At 37.8% G+C, this 21630-nt stretch overlaps 1 protein-coding gene across 10 annotated transcripts in view; it reads right to left on the minus strand.

The window, feature by feature from the left end:
• Window positions 1-555: 555 nt before the first annotated feature.
• The window catches only part of LMO7 (LIM domain 7), a 132751-nt gene continuing 111676 nt past the window's right edge, over window positions 556-21630 (minus strand). For 7 of the 10 annotated variants that reach the window (XM_036383764.2, XM_036383679.2, XM_036384010.2 and 4 more), the window contains 14 exons: window positions 20961-21021; window positions 19707-19748; window positions 17755-17780; window positions 17342-17446; window positions 15472-15564; window positions 13756-14153; window positions 12005-12070; window positions 11627-11692; window positions 9911-9963; window positions 8066-8285; window positions 6907-7179; window positions 5437-5545; window positions 3611-3713; window positions 556-1295 (listed from right to left, as the gene is read on the minus strand). In XM_036383764.2, the coding sequence (XP_036239657.1) occupies window positions 1273-1295; window positions 3611-3713; window positions 5437-5545; window positions 6907-7179; window positions 8066-8285; window positions 9911-9963; window positions 11627-11692; window positions 12005-12070; window positions 13756-14153; window positions 15472-15564; window positions 17342-17446; window positions 17755-17780; window positions 19707-19748; window positions 20961-21021 (1638 nt within the window). In that variant the 3' untranslated portion in view covers window positions 556-1272. Of the gene's footprint in view, window positions 1296-3610; window positions 3714-5436; window positions 5546-6906; window positions 7180-8065; window positions 8286-9910; window positions 9964-11626; window positions 11693-12004; window positions 12071-13755; window positions 14154-15471; window positions 15565-17341; window positions 17447-17754; window positions 17781-19706; window positions 19749-19900; window positions 19958-20960; window positions 21022-21630 lie in introns of all 10 variants that reach the window. The other 3 variants (XM_036384427.2, XM_036383849.2, XM_036383923.2) reach the window with 3 other exon arrangements.

Below are 21630 nucleotides of genomic sequence, written 5' to 3' on the forward strand. Positions count from 1 at the left end.
CACTCAAGAGCTCTCCTACACCTGCCAGCTTCCTCTTCCTCAGTTTTACCCACAAAACACTCCCCCAAATTCCTCTGATCCACTTCCTATGTTTTTTCACTGCTTCCAAAGATATGGACAGAGGAGGGTACATAACCAGGCATGAAAGGATTTGGGGAAGCCACAACTGAGACACAGAGCACATTACAGCTGTGTTTTCAAGAGGAGCAGAACCTAACCCAAAAATATTTTTGGCACGTTATTTCTAGCAATAGCAGAGAAATTTTGAGGAACATCCACATCTTTCAATTTTTTTCAGGGATGGGCATATAGTCTCACCACTGAATACTAAAGGGAAAGAGCATGAGGAGCTTGATGAAAAACCTGTACACAGACTTTGACATTGACTACAAAGGAAGGGAGAAAAGAAAGAACTATTGTTCTTGCATATATTTATGTGAACAACTTAATCCTGTCAGAACAAATATTTTTCCCAAGATAAAAATCAAACAATTTTGTACTTCCACACACTACCTTAGACATGTTTAGCTGAACAGAAAGGACAAAAACTTCTAATAAATGCAACATTTGATTTTTTATTTACAAATATATGGTAATTCAACAACCATTCTCCACTCAGTTTGCAGAGGAAAGAGTGATAGTTGCATTTCCAAACAGGAAAACTCTCTCTCTTAAATGGATTCCACAGAATATTATGCCAACACCACTGAGCAAATTCTGAGATTATTCTTTGTATTTAGGTTTCAAAAAAGCACATAATTTTAGAAACCAGCATATGGAAAGCAAACACATTTGTGTGCATTTAAATGCAGCTTCATATTAACCTAGAGAATTCACTTTCAGTATATGTCAAAAATAAAGACAGCAATTGCAAATATATATTTATATTAGCTATTTCTCTAATGCTCATTTCAAGAGCTTAGAAACAAAATACCCTCTTCATATACCATTGGAAAGTCAACTAGTTGATTATAAGCCTCAAAAATATTTTGAAGTTATTACTGAAAATATACTTATTCTCTCTTGTGCTCTCGGTACTCCAAGCTGAAAATGTGAAAGCATTTTTCCCAGCTATTTCCTTACTGCAATTACTTTCTTATAAATAAAAATAGTTACATGAAGAATACAAGGTATTGCTATGAAGACTAGACAAGCAAGAGTTACTCTTAGAAAAAAACCACACATACACACAATATATATATTTATAGATCTACATCAGCAGCAATCACCTCTTCTTGTATCTGCAACAGTGGTTTCATATCTTCATTTACTTCACATGGAGGTTGGTTGTCCAGCTGTCAGGGAGAGACAAAAGAAACTGTAAGTAAAGTCTAGTTACTGAAGAACTTTTGTGTCAACAATTAACATTTTAAAGTTTAAAATAGTCACTTAATAGTCAAAAAACATTTTAAAGTTTCAAAGACTCATTGAAAATGGTAACATCCTAATGTATGCATTCTAAATCAAGCAATCCAAATTTTATGAACAGTACAAATTTGAGTTGAATCCAATTATAGCACTGCAAGTATTTCAGGCCAAGTCATATTCCACAGAACATGCACTTTACCAAATTCTTAATAATTATTTTTAATTTATTTATCTTTAGCATTATCACAGAGATAGAGTGATAGTTTCTCTAAATTTACCTTTCAATAATGAAATTAAAATTTGCCAAATTACTGTAACAATATAAAGAACTTTTTTATCCTCTCTGCATACCTATGCAGGTATGTGCCAATACAGCGGTGTTTCACTACAACGTTCCAAGTTTAAACCACAGAATTAACACAAAAATGTGCAAAAATATCACATAAAATGACAAAATGACGAAGTGAATATTAATAACCCTATGGTTTATCAAACCTTTTAGCCAACATGCTCACATTCCAAACTAACAAATAATTAGCCAGGTTGATGTGTCAAATGCCAACTGCAAAAAACAGGAATTCACATCACAAGGCAGTGCTGTGCTGCCAATACATTTTCACTGCAGTAATTGCATAGCTGGGTTTTGTATTATTCAAATAGCTGATTTCAATGACTAATCACTAATTTGAATACTGTGTTCTATACCTACAGGTTGTTACAACTCCTGATTTTACTTGTATCTCATAGAATTATATTTTGAGGTGCCCACTGGCCCAAGTAGATGCAGTCTGAAGGGAAGGGAATACAAACGTTTCCTCACAGATCAGCTCTGCTTCTGAAAGGCACTGCTGTGACTTTATGGGCTGTAATGTCAAAGAGAGACTAAATAGCAATTCATCCATAATAGAATTGCTTATCCAACTCATCAGCAATATTTCCCCCCAAAGAAAGACAGAGAAAAAAATAATGTGAGCAAGCTCCAGAGTGAATCTCTCACACATCTGGGTGCTTCAAATAGGAACACAGTCACTTCAGTGTAGTCTTGTCATCAACAAGGAGATACATTCTCCAAACTTTAAATTAGACATGGTATGACCCAGTGCTCTGGATCACTCCAGATGGAAGGGAGAGATTCTCTTCCTCCTTCCACTGATCACATCAGGCTCTGTGAATGCGCTATTGCCCTCACAGGGTGTTGCGCTTTCTGGTTTTAGCTCGGGTACCACATCATCATTTCTGTGACTTCTCCTCATGGAAGTCAAAAAGAGCCTGCAAACAGCAACAGCATCAGATGCAGAGCGTCTCTTTCCCTGAGCTAGGTCTCACAGCCAGCAGCTGCCCAGTTCCTGCTCAAGCACTGTAGCATGAATATCCTGTTCCCTTCAGTGCCTTCCAATCCATCATGAGAAAAATGTGCCGGGCTCATAAAGAAACACGGACATTTTTCCAGGAAGTAATTCAGAAAATATTTCCCTCCCCTGATTTTTATCATCCTATAGAATTCCACATTTGCTACATTAAAAAAGAGCCATATAAAACTCCTGACACTTATCAAAATTAGGAAGTTGTCTACCATCATCTATGACAGCAGAAAAAAAGACCTAAATACCACTACACAAAGCCTTAACATCATGCTCCAGTAAATCAGAATTCTGCAAACCATAAGAAGGAAAAAAATTATACTGCACCTTTTAATTAAGATCTGTAAGTAAATCAATTCCTCCTGAACTTGTACCTAAACGAATAACCAATTACAGACCTATAATTCCAATAATAATAGCATCACAAAAAGAAACCAGCATTTGTGCCACCTGCACAAGCTAAACTAATTGCTTTCCAGATATGTATTAGGACTGAATTAAATACATATTTCAGCTTACTTTTTAAGAAAATGTAGACACTTTCTCAAAAGGCTTCTCTGTTTTCAAGACAAGCCTGTTTAGCACCTGACAGCTCCTTGACACCACTTTCTTTAGATCTATAAAGGAAGGAAGATGACTATACCATGCTGTCTGCTTGAAACTGCGTAATAACAAGCTGGTAAAATCAGCTACCAGTGAGCTAGAAGTTAGGAATGACTACCCTACAAAAGACAGAAACTGGCAATCAAACCTTGCTGAACCTATTTGCTAATTTAAAGCTAAACATGAAAGCTATCAAGTGGCTCAGCTGTACAAACACTTGAGGTTGCACAGCACAGAGAAGAGCTACAGTCATGCACACTGCAGTTGGATTGCCTTACTTTTAAATCTGATATAGCAGTCGTTGCAGAAGAGTTTGTTGTTTCGGATCCTGACTTCAGCTCCAGAGCGGGATCCACCGAGGTCGCATCCACAGGCAACACACTGTATCACACAGGAATAATTAGCAACTCCTTCCAAAATACTAAGAAACAAAAACGCTGTTCAAAAGCAGCTCAGATTAAGCTCAACAAAGCCTGAACCATAACCCCACAATCACTAGAAGCAAATGTACAATGATTAGTAGATCAAAATGCAACCAACCCTGAGGAAGTATTTTAAGGCGACGACTGGACAACGAATAGCAGACTAGAAATGCTACACCAAGTAAGCAAACATAAAGCAGACAGTTTTTAGAGATTAGGTCATTTAATCTAATTTGAACTTAGTTTTCTCTGAAAACTAAAACTGGTTTGGCACAAAAAAAAATTTCTTCTCTAGATGGCAACAGGAATTTTGGCACAGAACACCTGGGTGTGCTACTTGCAGATTTCCATGGGGCACTACATGCTGCTGGTGTCCTCAGTCCCTTGGCACTCAAAGCAGAAAATACTCAGGCACTCCCAATTTCCTGGATTTGCATCATCGAAACAAGTTCTGATTTGGAGAGATGGGGCTGATTTAATTTTTCTTGCATAAACACATAAGGGGCTTGATCACTGCCATGCTAACACTAGCTATGGTAGCTAAGCATGTACTTGTTGTGAATATGGTCCTCACCTGGAAGGAATGTAATCCAAAACATAATACTCCCCTTACTGAATTTATGAAGGACAGATAGTTTCCCTGCTTAACCAAGTAATGAATCTTTTGGATGGCAGTCTTTTCAACAGCTCATTCATTTTCAGAAATTTGAAAAAGAGAAACTTGGCATTTTCTCATGTAGGTTATGAGCTACAGGTAGATGGTCTCACACAGAATGCATGTCCTGCAGAAAAGGGAATGGTGATTGATCACTATGGATTAGTCCTGTCTCTCCTGTTCAGGGAGGCAGAACCAGGAAGAGCTTGAAGTCAATCCCTAGTAATACTCCAGGTGATGCACTTGAGCTGGGCACAGAAGACAAGTGTTCTGAACTACACACAGAAATCTCTTTCTTGAAGTCAGGGAAGAAGCAGGGTCCAACAGCATCTCCAAGTTATAGTCTAATTCCACATCTAGTCCAAGGGCAGGGGAATGGTACTGCTTTGCTGTATTTTGCAGGCAAATATTTATTCTTTCAGCTCTGCAAATGCCCCAAGCTGATGGGAAATCATGTTAGCAGGTCTAGGTCTCAGTGCTGGGCATGAGCCAAGTACACTTAGATGGTGACTAGGGCTGAGTAGCATTAAAGACACCTTTTGCTTTTTTTCTGGGTTTTATCCTGCCACTTTGAACTCTTCCAACATGCCTTTACTTGGAAAACACCACATGAACACTGTCTGCTAAGGTTAGCTTAGAAAGGATGGGTCATCTTAAATGATTTAATTTGCCAGGGTCCAGGCTATTTTTTTTTTTAGAGGAGCTGCTTTCTCTGGGAGCAGTGGTTCAGCATTTTCTGATATTTTGCCACCTATTTGAAGAAGGAAATCTTTGATCTCACAGTCCTTGTGCTCATCTTGCTTTTCAAAGTCCTACTTGTTAGCTCTGGAATTTAAGAAACACTTCTAGAGTTGAGTGCTAAATGCCTACAAATGGGACTGCCTCATGGAAATATGCATGCACCAGGCTATCAAAAGTAGAAGGCAAAGCAGATGATTAGTAAGAACCCCTGTGAGCATAACACTGAGTAGCCATGCGTGCTCCTGATTAGTTCCTGTTCCTTCACGATGTGACTCCCAGCTCTCACCTTAAAGCAATGTAAATGATAACAAAGACCAAGAGACTCAATGATCATGGCTGCTCCTTTGCCCAGAATGTTATTACAGTATGAACAGATTTTCTTCCCACTGACTGACCTAAATATAGAACGAAAAACCTTAAAACCAGCTTGAAAATGTTTAAAAGACAAAGAGTTATAAAATACTTTTTGAGATTAAAAATAAAAAACACATGGGTAAAAACTGGACTATTAGGCTGCTTGGTAGTAAAGCAGCCTAATAGTAAGTAAAGTAAACTGAAAATTAATATTATTTAGAGTAGATCTGAAAGCCATGGAAAGCTGAAGTGTTATAATTTACATCAAATTTAAATAGGAACAAGTTAAGAAATTCTGTGACATTCTTGGCACATATCTCATTGTATAATATAGCTTCTACAAATAAAAAGTGTACTGTAAAGTTTGGAGAGTAAGAACAAAGGTTTTGTGCTCCTGCCTTCTTAGCTGTGGGGAACTATCCAGAAGGCTAAGTTTTAGAAAGCACCCCTTCCAAGTTCCACCATCTGCACCTTGTTAGATAAAAGAAGGCTAGTCCTGGACATAAAATATTATGTTAACTCTTTGAATGTAAACCATATGAAGGTCAGTTTCCATAGATCTACCAAGGTGTTAGCAAATGGAAGTGAGAACAAATAAGCAAATATGGTTAAGAAGTTCATTTTCTTACACCATAAAGGACATAGAAGATCAGCTTAAAAAAATGGGGTCAATTTATCACTAAGTGCCTGAGAGTGTAAGAGCTAGTGAAGTAGTGTTCACTGTTGTTATTTATAACACATGTAATTCTGTGTGGGATTATTCTCTGGAGTACTATCTCAAGGTATTTTTAAAATGCTTTAAGTACATAAAACAGCAGAGTTATCTACCCTACCACAGTTGAATTCCATTTTTGTTTCCAAATATGTTGCAATTCTTGCTTTCTCCTCCTAGATTAAAATCAACATCCTACTCTGTAATTCTCCAGGGTCATGGGTTATGAGCATTCCTGAGTGCTCCTCAAGATGATATTGACCACATGCCAGGAAGTGAGGAGGAGAGACCAAGATGAGGGTCATAAAGCGTGGGTTTCAGGAATCTTTTGTTAAAACAAACCAAGGAAAATAAATGTCAGAAATGCCATCTGGAACAGACTTTTGCTAATCATTTTGGTAACCAACACAGAGCTCGGAGACTGCAGATTGATTATTCAAATTCCTTTGTTTTTTTAACCGATGTCAAGCAGCGATGACAAACCTGGGAAATTTTCTAAGTGACTGGAGCAGGGAGGTAATACCAGCCCATACTTCCACTGTCCCCTCCAGCTAGAAAACTCCAGGTACTTGTTAATCAATGTTACGGGCAAGAATAACACATATGCTGTAAGTTCAGCATATACACCAAGTCTTGCCCTTCAGTGCTGTCCAACATTTTTATCTTCCCAGAAAAAGGGCACCCACTCACCTGCTGCGTGTCTGGGACCCTGACTGGGAAGCAGAGAGGGGAGACTGAGCCCTGGGAGCTGTCTGGGACGTGGAGGGGGCTCTTGCAGAGGTGGCCACAGGAGGTGTTTTGCTGGAGGAAGGAGTGCACATGTAGGCTCGGTTTGAAGTGGACACCGGGCGACTAAAATCTTGGCTAGAAGACAGAGATGAAGAGGATGCAGACTGGTTCAGCCATGAGTGGTGCCTCCATGACCTCATTCCTGAAGAATCAAGATTGTCCAAAGACTCCCCTCTGTAACAGAGATACAAGTACCTCAAATGTAAGCAGCAGTATGGATGGAGCAACAGAGCTATATCCTGACTTTTTTAAGAGAAAGCCATTAATCTTGCATTTTTAATATTTTCTGGAATTAATATGTTTGTTTGATCACCCTGAGCAGTATTCTTCATGCACAGATTTAAAATGTATGAGTAGGAAATTATCCTTTGTGTCCAGGCATAGTTATCATGGTAAAAAACAGGCGAGGCAAAAGCAAAACACTTCACTGCAGCCTTATCAGGGTGACCTGTATCAAAATCCACAGTACAGAGACAGACCTCAGATACCAGCTTTGTTTATGTTTTCTCCAAGGAATACCAGATCGAAAATAACAATCCACCCAGACTGGATAGCATCACCCAGGTAACAAGGTGTTGGCCCAATAATCAAATACTCTCCTGAGTGATAAATCTGCTGTTTCTAAGTGACAAATCCAACACTCATACATTAAATAAAGCAAAAAAAACCTATCCAAACTTTATGACATATTTTTGTGTTGAAAAAGGCATACTTCTCTGCCACAATAATCTATTTCCAAAACAGGTTGCCATGCTGAAATTCTTAAATGCATCTGTCAATGACAAGGCACACCATTGATTTCCATTGCTGCTGTACCAACCAAGAAATAAGCAGCTGAGTTATTTACAGGTCATATCCACATTCCTTACTTGCAAAAAAACCCCATTCAATCCTAGCTGTAATACAGATACCTTCTTCTATCTGTGCTGCTATGCTGTTCACCTTACAGCATTTCTCAGACTCAATTTGTTTCTATGCGCTGTAATACAGGCTAAAGTTCAGAATAACCAAAGCAAAATGTATGATGAGAGACAGAGTTAATTTTTAATGCAATTCCTACCTCCTCATACTACTGCTGTACAGACTAATGGGCTCCTTATGTATACTGGCACTGCGCTGCCTAATCCAGCTGCTGTCCGTGTGTAGAGATGTTTTCTTTCTCATTTCCTGAAGGATTTGCTGTCTCTCCAACTCTGCTGCAGACAGATTTTGCTCCTTCTGAGACTTCTTCTGCGACTCACCCATGTTCCAGGACCTCTCTGAATACTTGCTCTGGGTACCTGTGCAGGCAACATGTGCAAACATCAGCCAGACACCTCAGGGCACAGAAGCAGTTATGGTCCTGTCAGCACTCTGGCTATAATTCCAAGAGCTATTGGAATAGTGTTCATCACTCCACTCACAAGTTATTCCAGTTCCCTTTTACAGCCGAGTAAAACTTACCAATACAGCATTACTGAAATGTTTTTGTTTGTATTTCCATTAATGTAGTCTTTTACATAATGCTTAATTTAAATACATTCTCCTTCACTTCCTAAGTGTATATGCATTGACATTTGTACTCTTTTTAAAAGGGTATCACCTCTTTTAGAGCCATAATTTGGACTCTTCCCCCAATACAAACTGAACCATGTGTAAAACCCATAGTTAAATGACAGGATACATTTTTTGACAGTAAAACCCATAGTTAAATGACAGGATACTTTCTCTTTAAAAGTTCTCTTTAAAAGTTTTTTAAAACTTTCTCTTTAAAAGTTCTCTTTTCTTCTGTAAGTTGTCTCTGTTTACAAGAATTTCTTTCTTTCTTTCTTCAAGGCACTAAAAACACTGCTTTATATAGTTTTATATAGATACAAAGGGGAGGGGGAAATCTTTCAGTTATTTGGATCATGTGTTAACTACTCAGTTGAAATGAAATTAATGGTATAGATGGTCTTTGAAAATTTGGAAGGGGAAACAAAGAAGCAATCTTTCTTCAGTAGGTGTTGATATATCAGAAGGCAACAATTCTTTATTCCCTAGATCCAGTATGCATTCTTTATAGTAAAAAAACAATTAAGAAAATTACTCAGCAATAAGTCATTCAATTGAAATTTCAATCCTTTTAAATGCTGCTCTGACGGTAGATTAGCTCTTGGATTTATTGATATAGATTACCATTGTAAAATACTGCGGAAGTTTACTTTCTCTTTAGTTTCAATGACAATGCTTTAATGTATGAAAGCAACATTTTTAATCTGCAATATATCCCTTAATACATCTACTTTTCTTTGATTACTTGTGATTACTTTTTTAAACTCTGTTTTAGACACAAAAGTAGCTTGCAGGCATTTTTGACTGTAAAATATTTATAAAATTGGTTTGTTTGCTTTGCACATAATTCCTCTAATATAACCAAAGTCATGTATCCGAACTAGAGTCCAGGACACAAGCCATTGTGACATATCAAGAGCTGACTTCTTGCTCTGTTATTACTACACTAACTGAAATTCAGAAGACAAAAAGTTGTATTAAATACATTCATCATCTTGGTATGTGCAGCTTTTTTTTTTGACAGAGTTAATGCATCAAAACTACACATATCGTCAATGATATAACTGCATGATTGATTTTATCTCATGTAAAAATCTCATGTTAAAATTTAGTTATCTAAGAGCCACTTGTAATCACTGTCTTCAAATGGGTAGTTAATCATATTTGTCCTCAGCTTTTATGTTGACTGTATGATTTTCCTCTTGCTGTTGAAAATTCATTAAATTGGGGCATAGTATGAATTCACAATGCAGCTATTAAAAAGACTCTAAAAATTAATTTTTTTATGACTATATGTACACTTTTTTTTCCTCCTACTTTCCTCCCTCCCTGCCAAAAAAATTAAATATAATGGAAATTATACGTTACGTACCATTTCTGACTGTGTTGAATTCATTCAGTTCTGTAGTTGACTTTGACTTATTCCTGAGGATATAAAAACATCTATCTTAATTACGAGACCTCATTACAGACACAGCTCTTATCATTGCAGATGACAGAACCAGTCCTCTTTTTTTCACTATTCCTCCCATCAACCATTTATGCTATACTTAAAACAAGAGGCAAAAAATATCTAAAGACCAAGAGGATACTAAAGGGAAAAAAAGTCGATATTTAGTTCTCAATAGATAATCACCAATTAAATGTTAAAATTTTGTACTGAAAGTTGTCAGTACCTCAGGTATAAGGAACTGATCATTGTGCTTGTTTCAAAAAAACAATGTAAAAAACCAAATCCTTCCCTGTGGAAGCTTTGTGAAGACTACAGTCAGACAAAGAAGTGAGAATTTTCAGAGCAGATTTACAATTTATTTGGCTTAATGAGAATCTGAAATCATACTTCAGCACTGTTACTAGACTGCAAGCAAAACACCCTCTCAAAACCCTGCATGCAGATTGTTTTTGGAAAAAGTTACCATTCACTGATTATACCTAGTAGCATAATTTTTAATGAGTTTTAGCCAAGAAATGGCATTCAACAAAGGCCATATACAGGAAGACAAATCGAAAAAGTTGGTTTTCTGACAGTACAGAACAGAAGCCTCGGCAACACCTCTGCTGTATTATTAGTCTCAAGTAGTATAGCAAATTTTTTAGTTTAAAATAACTCACAAAGAAAGGATTTTAAAAGAAATCCTTTGGTTGGTTCCAACTCAAAGCTGCTACATTAATGTTTTTACACATACAGCATTGGCTGCACAGCCACATTTTGAAAGAATCTTGTCCTTTATGTGGAGATAAATGAAGCATAAACCACATCACATCTTGCTTCTTAAGTTTTTACTGTCTGTCCTATGGTGTGGACCTGTTTTATTATCTATTTAAGAAGATGCAACACTCTCACAGCTGCTTGTAGTGAAGAAAAAAGCAGTGTCCTCGTCACACATATATCCAAGATATAACTATTTAGTGCATGCTCCTTCTGAAGTTAGATCCAGATCTTCCATTAGTAACAGACCCATTAAGTGTACCTTGTAATTTTTGGAGTTCCTCTTTATATAAGAGAGGTATGCTCACTTCAGCTACAAGAAGTGATTAATTCTACAGCAGAAGTCACCTTTCAGAACTACTGTGAGATGCAATGCAAAACAAAGGCTTAATTTGTAAAGCGAGAGATTGTACCTTAAAATTAACTTGTGTAAATTACAGGAGTAGCCTGCACTATCCCCTTGATAAATATCCTGCTGCTGCCTCTGACTTCCCTTCTTGTTTACTCTCTCAAGTTGCACAACCCGAATTGGGATGACTGCACCTTAGTTTGTAGAGCATGCTCTGACACAACCACAAAATCTGAAATTGTTTTCCAGACAGGTAAGTTTAGTACTACCCACATATTTACCTCCTCACAGTTTTGTTTCTCCCCACAGTATCCCACTGACTAACTGTTGCTTACAACAGTGTATAATTTGACAAAAGTTGGGCCACTTGTTCTTTTCAATATGAAAACATGCCATAAAAACTGCAAAACACAGCAGCAATCCAACATATCATTTAGTTGCTATGACTAAAGTTTATTAGAATTTTAAAAGTTTTCTAACAAAGAACTGGTGATGCTCAAGTTGGTGTTGAGATTCAATATTGGACATACCTGTCAACAAATGACTGGCCAGGCTGTTCCTCAATGGTTTTAGAAACTTCATAACGCTCATAATGCCTATTGGAAAGAAAAGAAACATTATGTTCCCATACAGAAAAAGACACACATGTTCCTAAGGAAAATATTCAAAATAGATCCTTAAGAGAAAAAAAACCCAATTTAAATTAAACCCCCCAAACAAGTAAAGTTCTAAGGAGTCTTAATTTAACAGTCAGAAATACAACTGATAAAAGGCAGAAAAAGAAGAGTTGAGAGAAAAACTGCCTGAAATTAGATTTTTGTGAAGTGACAAGGAAACCAAACATGAGCCTCCCAGAATGGTTATTGTTAAAGAGGTTTCAACTGTGTATTGATTCAGTTTCTTATTACCTGTCAATGAGAGGATGGCCAGCTCGATCCTCTTTTATTTTAGATACTTCATAGCGCTCGTAATGTCTAGAAGCAAAATAAAGATAAAATACATATTAAAAGAAAATTCTAGAAATTGAGCAAACAGTAAGTATCCCCTCCCCAGAGAAAACTGAGAAAGTTCAGCTGTGTTAAAAGAATCCCAAAGACTAAGGTGCTGCAAAAATTACAAGCATCAGTATACAACAGTGATTATCTCATCCATTTCAAAGCCAGGAGGAAAATTTTGTCAAAGCACAGCAGTTCTATAAAAATTACATTTTGATTGCAGAAGAGTGTACAGGTGCAGTTTATAAACTCATAAAGTTCCACAGAAAACACTCCTTAGCTGACTGTCCCTCCCTCAGTGTACTTTGCAGCAAGTATCATGCCTTTGCAGGTCTTTATATAACGTTTCAGATTTCAAGTCTTATCTTTGGATATCATCTTATAGCAAATATTTAACACCAGATATTTTAAAGCCCAGTTTCACTGAACTTGCTCCTTTACTATTAAGCAAAACCTCCCGTGTTTTGCAAAACACATCCTTTGGCAGCAGCCTAAGAAGCAATGAAATCCCTGTGGACTAAAGAATGTGCCAGGGATTTAGATATGCAGATATTACAGCAGCTTAATAAGTTACCACACAAAGTCCTATCATCTTGCAAGTGGGACAAGCTAAAACTGTAAAGTTATCCTGGCTCTGCTGCCAGGAAGAACCTGTTCAGCCATTGTAGCATTGTGTCTCTGCTTTGCTCAGCAGGCACATCAAGCAGCAGTCATTTAGATTAAACTAAAGTAACTCTGGGTCTTACAACCTCCTCTGCAAATATATGCAGTCTTTTAAAATCACACTACTTTCTCCTAAGACTTAGCTTGATACCATGTGTTCTCTTCAGTCATCTCTTGTCACTTAAACAAGAAAAAGAGAAAAACCTTAAGAGATGCCACAAGTCATACACAAGGCAGTAAGGTAAATGGAGACAAAATAATGAAAGGTTACTGGCTTAATCATTTTCAGACAGATTAATCTCCTGTGACAGTAGTCTAAAAATTTCTGGGGAAGAACAGCAAACTTGAGAACTAATAGGTGGGGATTTGTTCATTTGATTGTTTTTTAAAGCAAGCTGCTGAAGAAGGTAATGAGAGGAACAAATATATCTGCAGTGGATATTTCTAACAGGCTATGATATGTAAGCAAGTAACGGTTCACTCATATACCATGATATCCCTCACTGACAAATTAACCCAGTAGTTAAATTGCAATTAAGCTTTATTGTAACACTGTTGAATTAAAATGAGAGATAAATCTGTAAAAATCAGCCACACATTTGTTGAAAAAGTGTTAACTTGGTATTTCTTCTGGAAGCCCTGTATGTTGAGTCACTGGCTCTCAAGTTGAGTCACTGGCTTGTGCACAATTCTTACAAAATTTTCTCATTAAGTCCTTCAGATCCTCTTTCATTTGGCTGTAATTACAGTACTTACACATCCCATTAAAAAAAAATAGCTGAAGTAGGGAAATATAGCTCTTGATTCTTGGGGAAGGACTGTGTTATGCCTGATCCTTCTGCCTTTGGAAAGAAAGACTAGGGCATGGGATTTTGCACCTACTGACTGCAGCATGAAGCTCACATGAACATTCTTATACGTTCAGGACAGACACAGCCCTGTTAGACACGGATTTGAATTTACAGAAGGAAGGGAAAGTACATCCTAGCACAAGTGCACACCTTTGGTACTGAGGCACCTCCACTGACACCTCCCTCTGCTTTTCCGCCTGCCGCCTCTGCTCCTCCAGCTCTGCCTGCCGCCTCTGCTCCTCCAGCTCTGCCTGCCGCCTCTGCTCCTCAGCCTGCTGCTGCTCCCTCTCTTTACGCTGTCTCTCGAGCTCCAGCTCTTGGAGTTCCTGTTCTTGCTCAAAATGCCTGGTTGCTTCTTCCTGGATCCTCCGTTCCTCCTGAAGCCTCCTCCTCCCTTCTTCCTCATGCAGCGAGCTCGCAGCCAGCTCATTTTCTCCATCTTGTTCTGGCTCCTCAGGAGCATTTGCTTCAGGGCTTGCTCTCCAGCTGGACACAGGTGGAGCCTGAGAAGTGATGGATGTTGTGTTTAGGGTTAGAACGGTCTGCTCCTGTGGCAAAGAAAAAAAAAATCACGTTTTTAGATGTTTTTTAAATAGATTTCTTGCTCAGAAAGGGTAATTTATTCTATGAGGTAAGCATGTATAAAATCATCCCCAGCACTTCCAGTGCAAGATGCAGGGTAAAGTGTGGTTTCACATTCTCCTAATTCAAGAGCTTCAATCCGCACACCAGCCTTAGCAAGCACCACAGGCAGCATGGCCACAACTATGTGAAACATTCTGCTTTCCCAAGTATCACTTACATGTCAAGCCATCCCTTCCCCACTTAAATACCCATGGAAAACAAACCCTTCCACAATACCCAGCATTTCTCCCTACTGTTTTGACTTAGAAACCTGAGACCTACTTAAGAGTGTATACACAAAGGTATACACTGCAATCTATATCAGACCGATGAATTTCACATGAATCCTCATGTGGAGGCATCTCCCACTCTGTTCCATTCTTCTACCATTTCAAAGTAAAGCCTCAGACCTATCACTCTATGACGCTTTTCTCAAAAACAAGAAGAAAAACCTTTCAGTAGTCAAAAGATGTTTTAGTTGCAGGAAAAATATAATGTTTATGGGTCCATCAAAATCTCTAATGACAGAAAAACTACAAAGTGGTTTATATTCTTATACAACAAAGTCCTCCAACAGCTCAAAAAGCTTTCTTATTGAAGTTCTAAGCCTTAAATTATGGTCTACTCATTCATGACTGTGTAAACACAGCTGATCTAGTTTGGATGCCTGAAGCAACACTCACTTAGCAGTAGAGATACCTCAGACAGTTCCCATACTCAGGAAAAAGTTGTTCATCTTCCCATAAACAACAGACACAGAAATCAGCATATACAGAAACTACACACATTCAGTGTTTTAAAATATATAACTGGAAATCTAAGGTTGATTTGGTATGTAAATTTATCAGATGAACTGTCTGCCAGTAACAAGCCAGACACTTATGAACGTGCTTCCTGATAAAGTATTGAAGCAGAACTCCAACAAGTAGCACCAGGTGGTAAATAAACAGTAAAAGTCTCCATTTATGATCACAATAATTAATACATGCTGTGACTTTTTCTCGTGTCAGTTACCTAACCAGCTCATAAGGAAAAGACACAATTTCAACATATCTCAATACATCCCACCTACTCTTTTCCATCTTATTTTTGCAATCTCTTTCTACCAAGTCATAGACAACAATTTATTTTCTAAAATGAGAAGATAAATGACATAACAACCCTAATACTTTGCCTGCTTTCATGTACCTAGTATAAGGGAAAAAAAGCTCTCAAGTCAGTAAAGCTTTATTCACAGCCTACCTCATCAAAATACTTCGAACTCTCTTTTTCTGCTTCTTGCTTAGCTCGTAGCCATTCTTCCCTCAGTTTCTCTTGTTCTCGTTGGTATTTCTCCTGTTAGGTTAGATTTAAGTTAAGCATGCAAATAAGGAACATGGTATTTTTTACTTTCATTTGCACTTACATTGGAATTTAATGTGTTTTTTTAGCAGACCAAACCAACCAGACAAAAAACATCCCTGAGCTCCACTAGAACATTAGGTCTTCCACAAATAATACCCTGGCTCGAATACAATCCAAAGAAGTTCTGTAATTGATTTTTGAGTCTCCAGGCTTATTACATGCTAAGTTTCACAAAAGCCAACCTCATAGTCCCTGTCCCCCAGTTTAGTTACCATTTGAACAAAAAAACCTCAGCTATCTAAGGTATTTCTATAAAAACACAGTGGTTGTATTTAACTTGGAATTAGGCACATTAACATGATAAATATAAAGAAATCACTAAGTGAAATAGTGAGCAAGATCTCTCATTCTTTTGAAATGTTACCTTAAACAAAACCCAATTTCTGGACCTTGAAATTTTTCTTTTGACCAGATTTGGCATGAAATCAATATAAAGCATCGCTTAAAGCCCATGGCAAATGTTTTGGTGCTTTTTTCAGTCACTACTTTTATCTTGGGAAAAGCAAAATATTTAAAGATGTCAAAATTATTCCTTCTAAGATGCTGGAAATAAGCAAAGAAAGACTTTGCCTCCTTTTTTTTTTGTTATTTGAAAATGCATTGCTAGGATCATGGGGAAGAGAAAGATCATTATTACTCTGGTCAAATTTATCACTTCAGGACTAAAAAAGGCGGAACAAAGAAAAGTGATAGCAGATGGCTGAGTCAGCTCTCAAGAGAGGGGAGCTAAGGTTTACACTCTTTAAAGCCATCTCTTCAAGTATCAAATGGAACATCCAAACCATAACGGAGACCACAGGTAAGTTTAGGAAGGTACAGCTGCTGCCCTGCAGAGTTTGCAAGCTACAAGGATCAAGAAAAGATGAAACATTTAAAAAGCAAGATAGATTCTATGCTTGTACTTTGAGATCACAGTTTTCTGCTGAATACAGCCAAAGAGGGCTTGTGCAGAATAAATGATGTTCATTGATGTCTCTCCTTGCCATCAGACTTCAGACAACAAACTTTAAATTAATTTGCTGAGATGTGTCTCTGAACATGGGTGAATGTGCTTACACTTCATTCAGCTGAGCTCTTTGCAGAAATGTATGCTCGAGTTTTTTGTGCTATCCTAAGACTACAAACAATGCCCCTTCCCTCTGCAACACCCCCCTCCAGCTCTAGCTAGTGGTTATCAAGGTGGTTTTGCATTAGCAGATTCAGCTTCCTGACTCAGAGGTCCTGGGAACCAGATTATTCCAACTGATTAGCTGATTGTTAAATGACAGGATTCTAGCAGGCAGGTACTGGCTGCCTCCTCTGCATATATGAATACAAGGCAGTATCACTAATTGAAGGTAAAACTCAGGCTAGGGGCATTTTCCTTAAGGGGAAAAAAATACAATTAATATTCACAACAGAAGACCACTTAGTTCTTCACTTATCCTTTAAATTCTGTTATCATTAAGAACATACCAGCCCCAGAAGATTGAGCACTTCTGGCTGTAGTGCATGCACATTGTGTGTTTGATTTTATGATGCTCACTAAAGCATTATCCTCTTTTTTCTGAATAACTCCTAATGTGTGCAACTGTGCAGGCCACAAAATGCACCTGGGAGTCTCCCCAGGCCATCAGTAAGAAGAACTGCAGAAGTCATGTGCCACTTTTCTTCCCTTGTTGCTACACACGGGGGATTGACAGCCCATGATTATGAAGATGAATTATACCTGCAACAAACGGTCCTGCTCTTTTTGCCATTTTTCCTGTCGTTTTCGCTCTTCCTCTTGATCCCAAACCCGACGGCTAGGAGCGCTGATGGATGGGACTGGGAGCTAATGTAGCACAGAAATGAAGTTGCATTATCCTCTTGCCATGTAATCAACACTCTACATTTTAAAACATTTTTTCAGAGTGAGAAATAGAAGCCATTACCAACTCTAGAGCTTTATAGTGACAAGGACATAAATTAGCCTTTTCTTCAAATGGCAGAAAGCAACCATGCCTTGACAAAGCAAATCTTAGCCAGTACTCTCAGATTTGATCAAAATTGTAAAGCAGTATAGAAAGCAATAGAAAGCAGAGAGCTTCTTGAAAAGACTAGGATTATACAACCAACTAGTAGTTCACAAATAGTACTTACATCAGGCATTGCAGGCTCTGGGCCTCCTGGGAAATTTGGAAGGGAAAAAAGAGAACTCATTAGACCCATACATAACTACTGCAAGACTTGTGTAACTGTGGCAAGTCTGTGAGCTTCAGACTAATTTTTTCTTCCATAGTAAGACATGCTTGTATTTGCCCTGCTGAACTTTCTCAAGGGCAGAATTTATTAGGTGCTTTCAGCTAATGTGCACAATTGTTTCAAAGCTTTGCATGCTCACAAGTGCCATCAGCAATTGCCTGAATTAGCAGTACACCTTCCACTGTAGCAACACAAAGGTTCTTCACTATACCTCTCCTATTATTATTGTTGTGAAACCCAACTGTTTAGCATGACCAATACCCAGAACACTGCACAAGGGTAGAGAAGTTATTAATCTACTGCCCTTGGCATGAATTAAGAGCAATTGACATGCACTGGCAACTTCTCCACCACAAAACCATGTATTTCTGCTCTCCAACTTTCCTACTTCCAAAAGCACACTTGAATTCAGTGAACTGGTCACCATTCACCACAAACCTTTTGCTATTTGAGGCTATCACACTTGGCCTTGTCATCCTGTGACAAGATTATATATTATGCTAATTTATTAAAAGTAGGGAAAATGGGGAGAAACACAAATTTAAATGTAACAATTTCTTAAGCACCGTCACTATTTTTGTTTGTTGACAGTGTACTTGTTACTTAGCTGTCCAAATTTCAATTTTAAAAAAAGGCATAAAAGAAAAAAATGGCAACATTATTCTGAAGTATAACCATATGAAGTGGAAAAAAGTTCATATTTAGGATACAAAAGACTCTAATGAGTCACAGGTTAGCATTCATTCTATATGTACACAATTTTGTTGTCACTGTCAGACCACAACAGCCATAGTGAAAATCAGGCAATCAGCTTAATCTATTGCAGTTGTGCCAGGAGATATTAAAGGGAAGCATAGACCTTTTTTGCTCCCCTCTTCTCTCACCCCTGTAAGCTTATGCTGAACTCCACAGGAATCTTCATGTAATTGCAAAGCTGAAGTGTCAAAAGTTTAAAATTAACAAGCTGTACTGAACATGCACTCTAGAAATACAACCTTGTCCTCCCCCTCAAGCACAAGTGAAATACCTCAAATATTGTTATAAAAATAAGTAAAAGAAAAAACTGATTTCTGCCAGCCATAAAATAAAAACCAGAAAACAACAACAACAAAACCCCAACACCAACAAATAGCCACCAACGAAATTCCACCATATTGTAGATACAATATTGCAGATACAGCAGAAGTATTTAAAAAGCACACAGAACCACAAACACAGATATCTACTGTGGCATTTCACATATCGCTTCTGGCAAAAAACAGAAATCATCACCACTAAAAGCAAAATCCTGGCCCCACACAAATCATTGGCAAAACTCAACTGAGCTTCCAGTAGGCCAGAATTTCACTCTTTCAGGCTACAGCAAAACAGAAAGGCATACATAGCCCGGAGACAGCATAAGACATACAACATTAGTGGAAGTATGTGAGCTGTGACATGCAAAATGCTGAAAAAGCAACCTACAAAACCAAAATTGAGTGCCTCGTTCATTGCCTTTTTAAAAAAACGCTGGCATATTAAGTTCAAATTTTGTATTGGTCTTCTTGGGATCTTGTGACATCATCACAGAGTGGAAAGCCAGCAGATGCCTTTTTATACCAATTTATGCAGAAGCACAGAGCTGCAACTCAAACTCAAATCCAGAGTTAAATACTTCATCAACAGCTCTGAGATCTTCTCTAAACCTCTGCTGGAATATTCACCATTATTCTTGTTTTGTAGGTAGTAGCAAACCTGAGCAGAGAGTGCCAACCTTCTAACTTCTACCCAGTGGGGAAAAAAAAAGTATGAACAACACAGAAAAGATTTAAACAGCTATAGATATAAGAGAACACGCAAAGACCCATTACCACAAAGGTAGACCCATGAATTGTAAGAATAACCTGATGACCCTGGGGAAAGAAGGGAAATTAATTATGTTGCTTCATTGTAACTGCAGAAACAACACTGAAGAGGTAGAGCACCCAGCACCAGACTTGTTAGGGAGAGTGTGCAGCAGGAACAATTTCATGGAAGTACATGAAATGTTAGCTCTTTGGTTTACCTTGTTCAAAAAATTGTGACCGCCTTTTTAAGTTTTTCAAAGAAATAGGTTCAGATGCTATTTGAAAAATACAAAGAATACAAACAAATCAAAATGAAGTGCCTTTTTTTTAATGACTATAATGACTGGATAAGAAAGTTCAGTTAGACCTCCCATACACTGCAACATCACTTCTGAAAGCAAAAAGCCCCTGAAACACAAAGGAAAACCTTCGGAGGTTACATCATATACTAATTAGGATTTCATTTTATCAGTAACAATGTCCAACAATAAAAACAGCACAAGTGTCAACTCGGACTCAGATTCTCCCTGTCTAATTTAACCATCCTTGACTAGGATTCAAAGTTGAAATGAGGAGGAGCCTAATGACCATTCAAGGCCACCAGAAAACATCTCCAGAGAGCAAGTGATATCTTGGAGGAATTTTTCTAAGAATTACCACGTGTATTCAAGCTAAAATGAAATACAAAGCTCCTACTTCAGGATTATTATTCCATTAGGAAGTATATATACCTGGTTTCTCTCACTGCTGTCAAGTAAGGCTGTAACTCACAGCCTCATATGCAATTATTATTCATATCAGAATCATCAATATTGTTCTCCAGGAATAAAAGTAAAGTAATATAATAGTGAAAACAGCCCCTAACTCCCAAACCTTACAACTGAAAGAGGCAGGAAAAAGTAGCAAAAAGTTGAGTACTCTACACTCTTCCTGGGTACTAAAATAAGTCAGTACTCATGCTAACTCAGTCACCATACAATGCAGTAGCAATTACAATAAATTGTGTGCCTTCTTGCCTTTCACCTCTACCACACATTAAATTTACAACCACTAATGCAGAGACAGGGGCTTTGTCGCAGCTTTGTTGTCGGTTCTCAAACTGGCTTGCAAACTGTGGAAGCAAGCTATACCCAGTTTGGATGCAAAAAGATATCTGTCTGGGTTTTGGTTTATTAAGGTCTCACTTCACCCACTGTATAACACTTCCAGTCATTACTGACTTAGTGTCTGTGCTTGTCAAACCACACCATTAGCAGATGAAAAGCAACAGTGGTTTACCTCTTTGTTCATTAGAGCCAAGATCTCCTTGCATTCCATTTATTAATTTTGTTTCTGTATCCTGAAATATATAAATGAATAAATAAATAAATGTCCTAGGCTCATTAGATTTGTGGAAATTTATCCAACTACACATCTTTCCTATCAGGAACTATATGTCACAAAACATTTCATAATATTTTATAGAAAGATACAAAACAATCTAAAACTTCCTCAGTGTAATTTATAATAAAGCTATGGCATGCATTTGAAGGACTCAATAACCCGCTGCTAACTGCTGCAGAAATAAAATACATTAGCTAGCAAGCAAATTCCAGAAGCCAAAATCTTCCTATTTCAGCTCCTTGGCAGGCAGGTTTTATTTGCAAGTAATTTGAGAGCACATATGCACCTGTTCTTTGGGGCTGCATCTTCCATATAGGCTAATAATTCAGGTCAAAGTCTTCTCTGAAGAGCAAACATTATACATGGTTTTAATCAAAAGACAGCCTGCACCTGTTTTAATATTTATCATTCACCAGTTCTCTCATGAATAGACAGCAGCAAGTCTTTAAAACATCTTATTTACCTTAAGACATGCAGAGCTACCTCTCCATATTTCAGATGCAGGGTCCTATACTTGTATTGCTTAAGGAACAGAAGATTCACAAGTTCTTTTCTCCATCCTCCC

Source organism: Molothrus ater, chromosome 2, assembly GCF_012460135.2.
Source record: "Molothrus ater isolate BHLD 08-10-18 breed brown headed cowbird chromosome 2, BPBGC_Mater_1.1, whole genome shotgun sequence".
Lineage (NCBI taxonomy): Eukaryota > Metazoa > Chordata > Aves > Passeriformes > Icteridae > Molothrus > Molothrus ater.